This window comes from Podarcis pityusensis (genome assembly GCF_964106645.2).
Source record: "Podarcis pityusensis genome assembly, chromosome: 13".
NCBI lineage: Eukaryota > Metazoa > Chordata > Lepidosauria > Squamata > Lacertidae > Podarcis > Podarcis pityusensis.
The window spans coordinates 53,368,686-53,383,355 of NC_138038.1; the positions used below are offsets into that span (position 1 = coordinate 53,368,686).

General features: G+C 48.6%; 1 protein-coding gene across 10 annotated transcripts in view; it reads right to left on the bottom strand.

Moving 5' to 3' along the window:
• Positions 1 to 14,670, bottom strand: part of TFR2 (transferrin receptor 2) — a 53,351-nt gene that overhangs the window by 2,816 nt on the left and 35,865 nt on the right. For all 10 annotated transcript variants that reach the window (XM_080979710.1, XM_080979711.1, XM_080979712.1 and 7 more), the window contains 11 exons: positions 13,754 to 13,876; positions 12,250 to 12,366; positions 11,507 to 11,646; positions 10,412 to 10,584; positions 9,778 to 9,897; positions 6,988 to 7,070; positions 5,290 to 5,353; positions 4,373 to 4,440; positions 2,808 to 2,884; positions 1,622 to 1,706; positions 6 to 233 (listed from right to left, as the gene is read on the bottom strand). In XM_080979710.1, coding sequence (XP_080835836.1) covers positions 6 to 233; positions 1,622 to 1,706; positions 2,808 to 2,884; positions 4,373 to 4,440; positions 5,290 to 5,353; positions 6,988 to 7,070; positions 9,778 to 9,897; positions 10,412 to 10,584; positions 11,507 to 11,646; positions 12,250 to 12,366; positions 13,754 to 13,876 — 1,278 coding nt within the window. The remainder of the gene's footprint in view (positions 1 to 5; positions 234 to 1,621; positions 1,707 to 2,807; positions 2,885 to 4,372; positions 4,441 to 5,289; positions 5,354 to 6,987; positions 7,071 to 9,777; positions 9,898 to 10,411; positions 10,585 to 11,506; positions 11,647 to 12,249; positions 12,367 to 13,753; positions 13,877 to 14,670) is intronic.

Below are 14,670 nucleotides of genomic sequence, written 5' to 3' on the forward strand. Positions count from 1 at the left end.
TTTACCTTCAGCAGCGCCGTGTATTCGTTGAAGCGAGCGATGTGCTCCAAGAGGACATCCCCGTAGCACCAGTAGTCGAGGGGCAGGAGGTGGTCGTGCGTCAGCTTGATGAGCAAGTGGCCCACCACCTCGGCCACCGTCTTGGCCACGGCCGGCAGGCGCCCGTAGAGAGCCCGGTTGAGGTTGTCGTAAGTGTCCGCCATGGTGTTGAGGAACGGGTAGCGGCGGGAGTCCTGCGGGCAGAGAACCAGTTTGAGATTGAGGGGTGTCGGCGAAGCTCCAGGAAGTGGAGAACTGGGGTAACGGGGGGGGGACGCTACTGCGTTTGTGGGGGGGTGCATGTGTGTCCGCAGCCTTTCTCAACCTGTGGGTCCCCAGATGTTGTTGTTGTTGTTTTTTAACTGTTTTATTAAATTTGCTTAGTAACGTAACATTATTATATATATTCTATAAACAAAGAATACAGAACACAATTCATTCATACTATAGTGCACACCTACATAGCATTAATATATATGGTTTCTGAAAAAGGGCTTACATAACAAAATCCATTCAAAATACCATCCGGTTTACTTTTTTTCTTTTCTCCCCCCCCCCACTCCAATCCTCCCCCCGCCCCCCGGTCAGGCCTTCCTTCTTCGTATCTTTATCCATGTACACGGTCTGTTCATTCGAGCTTGTACGTTAGGGTTGGCTTCCCCTCTTTCTATCCAGTCCCTGTAAAAAGCCCATTTATTTGTGATTCTTTGGCATTTGTTTTCCCATCTATCCTCTACCACTATCTGTGCAAATATTTCCGATTGTACGTATTCAAAAACATAACCATTCCATTTTCCCATATTTCCATATTCCATTTGGCCTTTTCTTTCCATCCCAAAGCACTAGCTGCCATTCCAGCTAGAATCATAATCTTGTACAACTCTTGCTTATTACTTTTTACTTTGTTATTTCCCAATATTCCCGAAAATAACAAATCCCTATTAACGTCTATGTTTATTTGAAATAATCCAGAAATTACCTTTATAATCTTTTGCCAATATTTCTTAGGTCCCCAGATGTTGTTGAACTACAACTCCCATCACACCTAGCTAGAAAGGCCAGAGCTCAGGGATGATGGGAGTTGTAGTCCAACAACATCTGGGGACCCACAGGTTGAGAACCGCTGGTCTAGGGGCATAAGAGGGTGGCGAGATTTCTCTTGCAAATGTGCACTCAGTGGCATTAAGGAATAAGAAGAACCATGTTCCATATCACCTCGCCTCCCTATTTTTAGAGATCCTTTTTATTCCGCAATCATGCCAACTTGTGTTCATTATGTTAATGGGGCAGTTAGATCACAACTCTTGTTTTCAATGCTGTTTGTAACTGTGGACATTTTGGGGGTTCGTTTCCAATCGGCATTTCCTCCTGAAATCCCGTAACTTTTCTGAAGATTCTTTTATCTGTCCCGAATCTTCCAACATTCAGATTCATTGGGTTTCCGTGAGTATGAAAAAGGGTTACTGTAATGCTCGCCATTTCCTTCCACACCACGGTGTTCCCTCCAAATTCCCAAGCAGCCAATTGTTCCTCCCCACTAAGATGAACGCTGGACTGAGACAAAACGGGTTGGGACCCTCACCTCGGCAAAGGAGAATTCCACAGCAGGGACCCCCCCAAAGGAGGTGAAGGCGAAGGCACTGCTGTCCATGGGAAGGGGGCGGATTCTGACATAAAGGAGAGCATAATAAGAAAGCTGTTAAAAGAGTAAATAAGAGTAGAAGGGAAATTAAGGGATACAGTATATTGTATGGCGATGTAGTACCCCTTTGTGCATTTGTTCCCATCCTGTTTTAAGGCAGCCATCTTTTTTTTGACAGCCACGTTGTTATTCGACTCTCAGCATGGCTCATTCAAAGTCAAAACTTGGTGGTAGGGTTGGGTGGGTTCGGTTATTCGGTATATGCTCAGAGGCACTAACTTTCTCTTTTTAAATAATCATTACTTTCAGCTTTCTAGATGCTAGACTGAAATATACTCGGAGTCGAGCGTGGATTTCATGCTCATTGTTCAGATCATAGTGGTGAGGAGGAATAGAAGTTTCCCGACAACATCTGCTTTATATACATTATTTACACCATGGGCCCCACGTGATTGGCTAATTCCGGGATTCACCTGTAGGCCAATCAGGTTGCGGATTCATTTCCACCTGGAACTGGATTGGGTGGTTTCTGCAGACCAATCAGACTGCTGCATTGTTCTAGGGCCAATCAGACTGTTGCATTCTGGACCCTATTTTTCTAGGACCAATCAGACTGCTGCATTCTGAATCCTATTGTTCTAGGACCAATCAGACTGCTGCATTCTGAATCCTATTGTTCTAGGACCAATCAGACTTCTGCATTCTGGACCCTATTGTTCTAGGACCAATCAGACTGCTGCATTCTGAATCCTATTGTTCTACGACCAATCAGACTGCTGCCTTTTGGATCCTGTTCAACTCAGTACATAACATAGACCCAACTGTTGAGACAGATATCAGGGCTCAGCCCCGGCTCAGCTGAGAAGAACCTCAGAGGAGCAGCCGGAGGGGCAGACCCGGGTTCAAATCCCCCCCTCTAGGCTATGAAGCTCACTGAGTGTGACCTAAGGGGCCAATCCCTCACCCTCAGCTTGACCTACCTTACAGGGTTGTTGTGAGGATTACATGACATAAGCCACCTTGAGCACCGTGGAGGAAAATGTGGGATATCAATGCAGTAAGTAAGTAAATAAACAGCAAAAAGGGTTGGAAGCGGAAGTCAAAGACCAAGACTGTGAGCTCTTACACCTCCGTCTCCCAGCGCTGACCCTGTTCGGTCACCTGGCCGAAGATGCTTTGCCCACTGCGGCTGGGACTGTCCACCTGCAGGAGAGAAACAGACCAGGAGGCAAAGGGTCAACCCTGCCTCCCTCCGAACCTGTAACTTAGAAAACTACCGTATTTTTCGCTCCATAAGACGCACCTAGTTTTTAGAGGAAAACAAGGGGGGGGGGGATATTCTGAACGAAACAGTGGATGTATGATTTTTGTGGTTCATGCTGTGGCCACAGACATGTGATCAGATGGTGAATTTGGGGTGACCCAGTGTAAAAATCCTGAGGATCCATGGGCTTTTACCCCCCCCCCCAGGCAGCCTCCTTTATCGCTAGCCTCCCTTATCTCTCTCCCGATCCCACCGATCAGCTGTTTCCTTTCAACACTCCTTTCCCTCTGGTTTGCCTTAGTGTCTTTTCCTTAGATGGAGCAGTTTTTTGCTCCTCCTTTTCTTCTAATTTCTCTCCTTATTGCTTTGGTCTTCCTGTTTCCCCCCCTTTGCAAGTTTGCTGCCTTTACCTGCCCCCTCCCAGGCAGCCTCCTTTATCTCTAGCGTCCCTTATCTCCCTCCTCGATCGCTTTCCAATCAGCTGCTTCCTTTCAACACTCTTTCTAAAAAAAGAGCATGATCTGCTTTTTGCCCCTGGGCAATTTGGCTCCAGGGACCACGCATTCGCTCCATAAGACGCACAGACACTTCCCCTTACTTTTTAGGAAGAAAAAAGTGCGTCTTATGGAGTGAAAAATATGGTAGCTAAGAACGTAAGATAAGCCCTGCTGGATCAGGCCAACAGCCCAGCCAGCCCAGCATCCTGTTCTCACAGGGCCATCCAGGTGCCCTTTATGGGAAGCCTGCAAACAGGATCCAAGCACAAGAGACCTCTTCTCTCTTGTGGTTTCCAGCAACTGGGATTCAGAAGCATCGCGTCCTTGAAGGCACAGCACAGCACAGCCATTCTGGCTAGTAGCCATTGCTAGCCCTCTCCTCCTCCATGCATTTGCCCAATCCTCTTTCAAATCCTGTGGGAGGGAGTTCCACTGTCTAACTCTGTGCTGCATGCAAAAGGACTTCCTTTTTAAAAAATACATCTTTATTAATTTAAAATAAATACATTTATGAGAAAACAGATGTACATACAAGTAAACAAACATACAATTAAACAAATAACAGAAAAATCAAACAAACTGCCACACTATAAGATGCAAGAAGATTAATATAATTATCATCATATATGCTCCTGATACTGAACACAATTATAAAACTTACAGAGAAGAAATTTAAAACTGACTTCCAATTAATCTCGCAGAAAGACTTCCTTTTACCTGCCCTGAACCTTCCAACGCTCAACTCCACTGGATGTTCACCATGTTACTTTATAAATCTTGAACCTAGGAGTCTAGGCTCCCTACCACCTTCCCATCCCAGGCACCCCATAACTCATCTGCCGTGCCCCCCTCCTCGTCTTGCCCCCCTCCCTCCAGATCCAGCTGCTTCAGACCCCAGGGTCCTGGCAGGGTGGGGGGAGCTGGGCTTACCTGCTTAATGATGCTTTCGATGAGGCCAACAAGTGCCGGGCTGGTCTTGGCGAAGAATTTGTCGTCTCCTGGAGGGTGGGAGAGAAGACAGAGGCTGAGCACCGGCATCAAGACTCTCCTCCCCACATCTCTGCCCCGCTTATCTCCCCAGCCCCCTTCTCCTTTCTTCAAATGCCCCCTTGCAAAAGGCCAGATCCTCTCTGCTCCTTCGTAGCTCAGCAGCAGCTCCTGCCCAGGCTCAGTCCAAGGTTGGCGTCTCCAGGTAGCAGAGCCCTGCCTCAAACCCTGGAGAGTCGCTGCTGCCAGTCTGAGTAGGCATTACTGAGCTAGATGGGCCTCAGTCAGTGATCTCGTTTAGATGGACCTGAATGGTCTCGTTTAGAGAAAAGTCCCAAACGCTGCAATATTTCCTCACGAGGGACTTTTCCCATCCCCTTGACCAGGGGTCAGCAACCTTTTTCAGCCGTGGGCTGGTCCACCGCCCCTCAGACCATGTGGGGGGGCCGGACTATATTTTGAAGAAAAAAATGAACAAATTCCTATGCCCCACAAATAACCCAGAGATGCATTTTAAATAAAAGCGCACATTCTACTCATGTGAAAACACCAGGCAGGCCCCACAAATAACCCAGAGATGCATTTGAAATAAAAGCACACATTCTACTCATGTAAAAACACGCTGATTCCCGGACCGTCCGCAGGCCGGATTGAGAAGGCAATTGGGCCGGATCCAGCCCCCGGGCCCTAGTTTGCCTACCCCTGCCCTTGACTGTTTTGGTTGCCCTTTTCTGAACTTCTCCCGACTCTGCAATATCCCTTTTAAGGTGAGGTGACCTGTACACAGTTATTCCAAACGCGCCATGGACTTGTATAATGCTGGATTCCTTCCCATAACGCCCCCTCCTTTCCCCACTCACCCAGGACCACGTTGTCCAGGCTGATATAGGCAGCGGCCTTAAGGTGCAGCATCGTCAGATAGCCCTGGGAAAGAAAGGAGCAGGATTTAACAGAAGGTGGGCTGGGCTGGGAGGGACTTGTGAATAAGACCACTCAGCCGCAAGAGGGACAAGGCATTGGGGAGGGGGGGTCGCCTTCCAACTCTATGATTCTGTGAAAAATGTCTTTGACACCTCCCTTTCCATGGAGGCCCAGATTGCAGCTATAACAAAGGCGGCATTTTTCCATCTCCGCCAAGCTAAGCAGTTGGCTCCTTACCTCTCTCGCCCTGACCTGGCCACTGTGATCCATGCAACCGTCACCTCCAGACTAGATTATTGTAACTTGCTCTACGTGGGGCTGCCCTTGAGACTGACCCAGAAACTCCAGCGGGTGCAGAATGCTGCAGCGAGACTCCTTACGGGGTCTTCGCTGCGAGATCACATTCATCCGGTGCTATACCAGCTGCACTGGCTCCCGGTGGAGTACAGGGTCAGGTTTAAGGTGCTGGTTTTAACTTTTAAAGCCCTATATGGCCTAGGACCCTCGTACGTACTGGACTGCCTTTCCTGGTATGTCCCACGGAGGACCTTGCGGTCTTCAAACAAAAACATCTTGGAGGTCCCAGGCCACAGAGAGGTTAGGCTGGCCTCAACCAGAGCTAGAGCTTTTTCGGCTGTGGCCCCGACTTGGTGGAACGCTCTCCCACAAGAGACTAGGGCCCTGCGGGACTTGACATCTTTCCGCAGGGCCTGCAAGACGGAGCTGTTCCAGCAAGCCTTTGGCCAGGGCACAGCCTGACTCCCTCCTTTGGCAATCTTCACAGAACTCTACACAATGGTTGCCATCAATTTGATCTGAATTAATTTTATACTGAAATGATTTTAGAATGTTGTATTATTTTATTGTTGTTAGCCACCCTGAGCCCGGCTTCGGCTGGGGAGGGCGGGATATAAATAAAAAATTATTATTATTATTATTATTATTATTATTATTATTGCTTGCCACTCTTCCTTCTATGACAGGAAGGGATCTTAGCTGGGACATTGGAGCCCTCCCCTGAACTGGGTTGGGAAGGGGAGATGGGGGTGGGGTGGGGTGGGGGACTTGTCTCACTTCCTTTCACGCTGCATTTCTAGCCAAAGGTCCGGGTTTTAAAGCTCCCATTCAAAGTGCTTTTTTTTCTTTTTTTGTCACTTTCCCTGGGGAAAATGTGCATTTTACTGCTGGATTTGGAGCCTCGAAAGCACAGCACAAAATAAAGTCTGGCTGAACCCAGCTGAGAGATGTGCCCCCCTTCTCCAAGCTCAAAAGGAAAAGCTTCCCAGAATTTTAAAAATGTGAATTCTTGGACCTTTATTCCAGCCACGTTCCATTGCAGTGTGCTATGTGCAAGATTTCTGAATAATAATAATAATTTTTTATTTATACCCTGCCCTTCCAGGTTCAGAAAACCGGGCTCAGGGCGGCTAGCAACAAATTTAAAACACTTAATTGATGCAACAAAAAACAGCATAAAATACAGTGTAAAACGTGAATAACAATAAATTCAGGATTCAAAAATCAATTTTGGGGGGAAATCCATCCAATTCCGCCCTCCAGCCCCCAAAACCCCACCCCGAGTGCCTGCACCCCCTTTTCTGTTTAAAAGTCCCAGTTCATTCATGTGTCCTGCTCACCTCAAGCCACTCGGTGGAGCCCACACTACCAAAATCACCAGCATCCCAACTGGCAAAGAGCAAACTTCTCCGGAGCTGGAATCCTAAAGTGGTTGAGGAAGAACAGGGATGGAGATTCACTTACCGTTTGTTTCATAAAGTCCATACGCCGCTTGATTGTAAAACAACCACAGCAACAACCCTCAAAGTGGGTTAAAACAATAAAGTTATCATTTATTTATGCGACCACGGCTGCGCGGGTGTTATTGGCCCAGAGATGGAAAGAAGATAAAGTCCTGACCAGAGAAGAAGGGCAGATTAAGTACCGTATTTTTCGTTCTATAAGACGCACCAGACCACAAGACGCACCTAGTTTTGGAGGAGGGAAACAAGAAAAATATATATTCTGAATCTCAGAAGCCAGAACAGCAAGAGGGATAGCTGTGCAGTGAAAGCTGCGATCCCTCTTGCTGTTCTGGCTTCTGGGATAGCTGCACAGCCTGCATTCGCTCCATAGGACGCACACACATTTCCCCTTACTTTTTAGGAGGGAAAAAGTGAGTATTATAGAGCAAAAAATACGGTAGATGGATTATGCCGAAATGGCTAAAATGGCAGGAAGAATCACAAATCAGGAAGGCCAAAATGTTAATAAGGAATGGGGAAAATCTATAACTTATCTTAAAGACCATTGTAAACAGTTAAAATCGTTAGTAGGATTGGAATATCACTTGGAGTTTAGTGGTGAATTTTGGATACAATGGAGAGGTAAAAGATCTGGATTCTTCTAAAAGATGCAGGAGGAAATGATTAACAATAGGACCCACAAAGGGGAGGAGGGAAGGCCAAGAGATTCCTTGGAATCTTGTTTTTATGTTGTATGTTGGATACGTGAATGTAAAATTTTAATCTGAAAAACCAAATAAATAATTTTTAAAAACCACAATAGAATTATTGGTAAAAACAGGAAAGATAACTCTTGGAAACGTTCAAAAGATGAAAGCAGCAATAATAAATAATAATAATAAACTTTTATTTATATCCTGCCCTCCCCAGCCGAAGTCGGGCTCAGAGCGACTGACATAAAATATATAACATTAGTGTCAGGGAACTGCCATCAGTGCCGGGGGGAGAGAGCAAAATCCAGAGGGATTCCGGAGAGCGTCCCGGGAGTGGGAGAGGCAGCCCATCTTCTGGGGAAGAGAATCAGCGTAGCACCAGTGGAGAAGGGGGGCAGATGGGGGAAGCGGCGAGGCGGTCCCATGACTCCTTGCCGGGGACCAGCGGGGAGAATAGGGGTCCTCCGCTGCCTACGCCCTCCTTGCGCAGAAGGCTTTCGCGCAGAGAGAGTAGGAGGAGACTAGGAGTCAAAGAGCTTCTTTGCTGGAAGAAGTTTAAGAAACGCCCACTGACGGATTCTGCCAGCGATTGAGACAGCCACGGGTGAGTGGCTGTCCGGACAGAAAAGGTTCACTCAGGCAACCCAGCCAGGTGTTTGCACCGGCTTAAGCACGAGCAACCCCTAGAACCATTACAATTAGTATAAAATCAAACAATAATTAAATTACCTCCTAAACACAGATCAAAATCAAATTAAAATCTAATTAGATGGTTTTCCGCAGGGTTAGGGTTGGGAACAGTAAGTGCTCATCGGCCCAACTGTTTTTGTTTTTTTAAAAAAATGATATTTATTAAAATTTCAAAAGAAAAAAAAATACATTAATAAGAAAAATAACAATAAAGAAAGAAAAATACAAAGTACAAAAAAGAAAAAACAGTTAAAAACAATTCCATCTTTTCATCACTTCTCTTACGTTTACTTGTTTCCCGGACCTCCTCATACCTCCCTCTTTTGTATTCCAATTCAATTTGTTAGTCCAGCAATTCCTTTCCCTCCTTTTTAATCCTGATCTTTAATCTTGATATATTATAACACTAAATTTTTACGTATTAAAAACCAAATTTTCCATATTCTTTTATACCAGTACAGCTAGAAACCACTTAACTTCAATCCAACATCATTCTAACATTCATTAATTCATCGGCCCAACTGTTTACGCTAATCTTATATGGGCCTGTGAGAAGGCTGGGAGGCCTCTTTCATATTAATTCTTATACAAAAAGAAAAGGGGAGTCAGGCTGAGCCCTGACCAAAGGCCTGGCAGAACAGCTCCGTCTTGCAGGCCCTGTGGAAAGATGTCAAATCCCGCAGGGCCCTAGTCTCTTGTGACAGAGCGTTCCACCAGCCGGGGCCAGGACTGAAAAGGCCCTGACCCTGGTCGAGGCCAGCCTAATCTCTCTGAGGCCCGGGATCTCCAAAGTGTTATTATTTGTGGGCCATAAGGTCCTCCGTGGGGCGTACCAGGAGATCAAATCACATATTTTATTTTATTTTAATAAATTTTATTAGTATTTTCCACACAACAGCAACACGAAAGATATCTAAAAATAACAACACACAAAAATCAACATTCGAAAACTAAAGAAAGCAACAGCAAAAACAAAAAACCCCAAATCCATATCTTACAAGTTAATATTATAAACACTAAAACAACAACAAGACTCAAATCACATACTGACATCCTACATGTCTAGGTGGGCTTGTCTAAACAAAAATGTTTCTAGCAGGAGCCAAAAAGAACCCAGCGAAGGCGCTTGCCTGATTTCAATAGGCAGGGAGTTCCATAGACTCCTTCCTCAAAGCCATGTATTTTCTTTCACCCCTCAAGGCAGCCATCTTTTCCTACAGCCACATGGCTACTCCATGCACTTCTCATTACCGCTCCTCCCTCCTGCAGCCGTCCTACTCACCGTTTCTCACCATCGCTGTGAAAGTGCGGGCCAGCTCCAGCAGGAGGGCTGTGCCCACTCCAGAACGGGCGGCCCCCGGACCCAGGGAATCCCGCTGGGCCCCCACGATGACATAATGATCTAGCAAAACAAGGCATGTGAAATATACTCGGAGTCGAGGGTGGATTTCATGCTCTTTATTCAGTTCACAGTAGTGGGGAATGGAAGTTCCCCCAAAATATCTGCTTTATATACATTATTTACACAATGGGCCCCACGTGATTGGCTAATTCCGGGATTCTCCTGTAGGCCAATCAGGTTGCGGATTCACTTCCACCTGGAGCTGGATTGGGTGGCTCCTGCGGACCAATCATACTGCTGAATTGTTCTAGGACCAATCAGACTGCTGCATTCTGAATCCTATTGTTCTAGGACCAATCAGATTGCTGCCTATTGGATCCTATTCAACTCAGTACATAACAACATGGATGGATGTGAAAAGGAAAAGCTCCCTTCGCGTGAGATCCGCAGTTCACCCTCCCCAAATACCGTTTCCCCTTTCGGAAAACACGGGAGTTCTGAGCACCCTACGCCTTAACACCCATGCGCTCGACCCCCCACCACCCGCACAATTCTTGCCCGGGGAAGCACATACCGGGTTCGAATCTACCCTCGATGCACCCGAAGATGTTGTTGATCATCACGGATTGCTTCTGGTTCTGAACTCCCAGCTGCAGGTGGAAGTCGGGGCCCCCGGGTCCGAGCCGGTATGGGACATCGGGAAGACGGCCCTTCCAGGTTTGCGGGGCAATGGGGCCTGTCAGCTGCCTGCAAGGAGAACCCTTGTCAATCCACAGGCCGATCTTTCAAGGGGGGGCCGGGGCAGCTGGCCGCCTGACCTCCCCCTGCTCATGCTGCGCCCTGCGGGACCCCAGGCTGATTCCGGAGACCATCACAGAATCAGGATTGTAGCGTTCAAAGGGACCCCCAGGGGCCATCCAGTCCAACCCGCTGCAATGCAGGAATCCCAGCTAAGGAATCTCTGGCAGATGGCCAGACTACCCCAGAAGGAGCATGACATGTCCCTCACCAGAGGTAGCGCCCGCTCCCCTAATGCCCCATATAAAAAGGTAAAGGGACCCCTGACCATTAGGTCCAGTCTGGGGTTGTGTCGCTCATCTCGCTTTATTGGCCGACGTACAGCTTCCGGGTCCTGTGGCCAGCATGGCTAAGCCGCTTCTGGCGAACTAGAGCAGAGCAGCGCACGGAAACGCCGTTTACCTTCCCGCCGGAGTGGTACCTATTGATCTACTTGCACTTTGAGGTGCTTTCGAACTGCTAGGTGGGCAGGAGCAGGGACCGAGCAACGGGAGCTCACCCCGTCGCGGGGATTCGAACCGCCGACCTTCTGATCGGCAAGTCCTAGGCTCTGTGGTTTCACCCACAGCGCCACCCGCGTCCCTATAATGCCCCATGCACTCCATGCCAAATATTGCTTTGTCCCCAACCCTTTACACCCACACTCCATTCCAACCTTCACCTAGGAAGGAAACAGGGCATGTTCACAGCAAAAGCACTTGAGCAGGGGGCGGGGCAAATCTGGGGAAGGGGCGTGGCCTGGGTCTAGGGGCGTGGCCCGAGGGCCAGGTAGAGAGGCCCCAGAGGACTGCATTCACCCCCTCCCCAGCCATGTCCTCCAATTTGCTTCCCATCGCACCCCACCCCTCAAGGAACCCTCCGTCCAACTCACCTGAGCAGGCGGGCGGCCACGTTGGCGCTGACCGGGTGTGCGGGGATGGAGGGGAGTCCCGAGGACTGAATCGGAGGGAACTGGGTGTGGTTGAAGGAAGGGAAGCCGGGGCTGTAGGGGTCTCCGGCCCCCATGTGGACCTGCGAGTGCGAGAGAAGGATTGGGAACACGGAAGGGGAGCCTTCACAATGAGGAGCAGTCTATCCCTAGTATCCTAGCTGCTGGGGAGCAGCGATGGGAGAGGGCTGCTGCTTTCGAAGGGCTGTTTTAGTTTTGCAAAACTGACCTGTAGAATCCGAAATCAGGAGGAAGCAAAATTCCAAAAAGATTGGAGTACATTTATGGAGTATAGAAATAATGTAGAAATTTGAAGACTCTGGCAGGACTGAAATAAATCTTACGGTGTAGATAGGTTGGGATACAATAAGAAACTGTGGGAAAGTAACTGACATAAGAAAAGCTGTTGAAGGGAGGGAAGGAAGTCAATGCTCAGCAGAGTGTGGGGAAAGAATGTGGGTAAATGATTGTTGAATTTTATTGTATTTTGTTTGTTCGTATTAAATGAAACACCAATAAAAAGCATTTAAAAGAACAACAACAAAGGGCTGTTTTAGGGCTTCCTGGCTGGGAAAGATGGTCCAGAACCACAGGTAGGGTCTCTCTCTACATAAGCCCCCAACCCAGCTCCCTCTCTCTCTCTCTCTCTCTCTCTCTCTCTCGGTCCCAGTGAAGGCTGTACTCACGTGCCCGTAAATGCTTGTGTTTGGGGACAGCCCCAGCTTGCGGGGGTCTTGTGGGACATCAGCGGGGTCCGGGTAGATGAGAACTCCCTTGGCTTGCGAAGCCTCCGCGTTGGCCACCTGGGACAAAGAGAAGCTGGGAGCTCCAGAACAATGGGCGCCTCTTTGATTTCTCACACAACAATCCCTCTCGACCATCGAAGAAAAGAGATGCCCACGCCCCCCAGACCACGTTGCGCTGATTCACCTCTCCCAAGCCCCCACAACGGCGCCATCATTTCCTTTCCCTTCAAGGCAGCCATCTTTTTTGACAGCCGCGTTAATATTTAGGGAAACTGCACCTTCCATTGTATCCATCAGCGCTCAATACCTCCCCTTCCATCAGTTCCACAAAGGTCTGCCCTACAAGCTGGAAGGAGTGCAGAGGAGGGCGACCAAGATGATCAAGGGTCTCGAAACCAAGCCTGATGAGGAACGGTTGAGGGAGTTGGGGATTCTTAGCCTGGAACAGAGGAGACTAAGAGATGATAGGATTGCCATCTTCAGGTATCTAAGGGGCTGTCCCCCGGAAGATGGAGCAAGCTTGCTTTCTGCTGCCCTGGGGTGCAGGGCCTGAACTAATGGATTCAAAGGGCAAGAGAGACGATTCCGGCTCAATATCGGAAACAGACTCTCTCAGAAGATGGTGGACTCCCCTTCATTGTTGTTGTTGTTTAGTCGTTTAGTCGTGTCCCCATGGACCAGAGCACGCCAGGCCAGCCTGTCTTCCACTGCCTTCCGCAGTGTGGTCAAACTCATGCTGGTAGCTTCGAGAACACTGTCCCACCATCTCGTCCTCTGTCTTCCCCTTCTCCTTGTGCCCTCCATCTTTCCCAGCATCAGGGTCTTTTCCAGGGAGTCTTCTCTTCTCATGAGGTGGCCAAAGTCTTGGAGCCTCAGCTTCAGGATCTGTCCTTCCAGTGAGCACTCAGGGCTGATTTCCTTCAGAATGGAGAGGTTTGATCTTCTTGCAGTCCATGGGACTCTCAAGAGCACCAGAATTCAAAAGCATCCATTCTTCGGCGATCAGCCTTCTTTAGGGTCCAGCTCTCACTTCCATACATCACAACTGGGAAAACCAGGGCTTTAACTATGCAGGCCTTCATTAGAGGTTTTTAAACCGAGGTCAGATGGCCATCTGTCAGGGATTCTTCAGCGGTGCATTCCAGTGGGTTCAATTAGGTGGTCTTTTCCAACTCTACAATTCCATGGTTCTACACCTCATGAATCCTGTCGCCCCATCCACCCTTCTTGCCCTTCAATCTGGAGGACATTTTCCTGAAATCTGGTGTTTCCAGCTGGCCCCCCACCAAGGTTTCTGGAACCAGACATCTTGGAATATTGGCCATGCTGCCTGCTTGGGCTACGGGAACTGGAGTCCAAGCAGATCTGGAGGGCCACAGATGATACTCCCTGCCCATGGCCTCAACCCTTTTGCAGAGGGTCACATTCAGGAGCCCAGCCTCACCTTCTCGGCGTAGCTTATCTCCCCGATCCGGACGATGACGAGGTGGCCTTGGGGGTTCACTCCGTGCTGCTTCAGCGCCGCAAAGTCCTCCCGGCGCCCGTAGTTGGCGAAGACCAGGCCCCCCTGCAGACAGACAGCGGGGTGGAAAGGAAAGGCTGGGGCACAGCTTGTCCAAAGGGCCATATCCTCCCCTATGAACCTGCCCTGAGATCTTCTGGGGAAGCCCTTCTCTCAGTCCTGCCACCCGCACAGACCCGCTTGGTGGGGGTAGGGCCTTCTTGGTGGTGGCTGCTGCCAGACAACTTTGGAACGCCCTCCCTAGAGAAGCCAGATTGGTTCCCTCCTGGCTGGTGGGACACAGCCACAGTCGTTCTCCACACAGCGCAGAGTAAAACTATGGAACGGTGTGAGAACAGGAGGCTGGGCTAGGTGGACTAGAGGGGCTACTGGCCTCATCCTGCAGGGCGTTTGCTACGTTCTTATGTTCTTAAATTGGTTGGAGGTCGCAACGTATAAATATTTTTTAAAAAACCCCATATGTTTGTATTTTTTAACTTCCTTCCCTTTTAAGAGCAAGCATCTTTTTTGACAGGCGTATTGATATTCTGGGTTGCTGTTTGAAACAGAATTAAAACTATCCACCTGCCCTGTCTCCTTTATCTATCTCAGGCAGAGAAAAAGTGTTACCAACTGGGAAGACCAGTGTTGAACAGGGGTTAGAGCAGGAGTCTGCAAACTTTTTCAGCAGGGGGCCGGTCCACTGTCCCTCAGACCTTGTGGGGGGCCGGACTATATTTTTTTTTGTGGGGGGGAATGAACAAATTCCTATGCCTCACAAATAACCCAGAGATGCATTTTAAATAAAAGCACACATTCTACTCATGTAAAAACATGCTGATTCCCAGGCCGTCCACGGG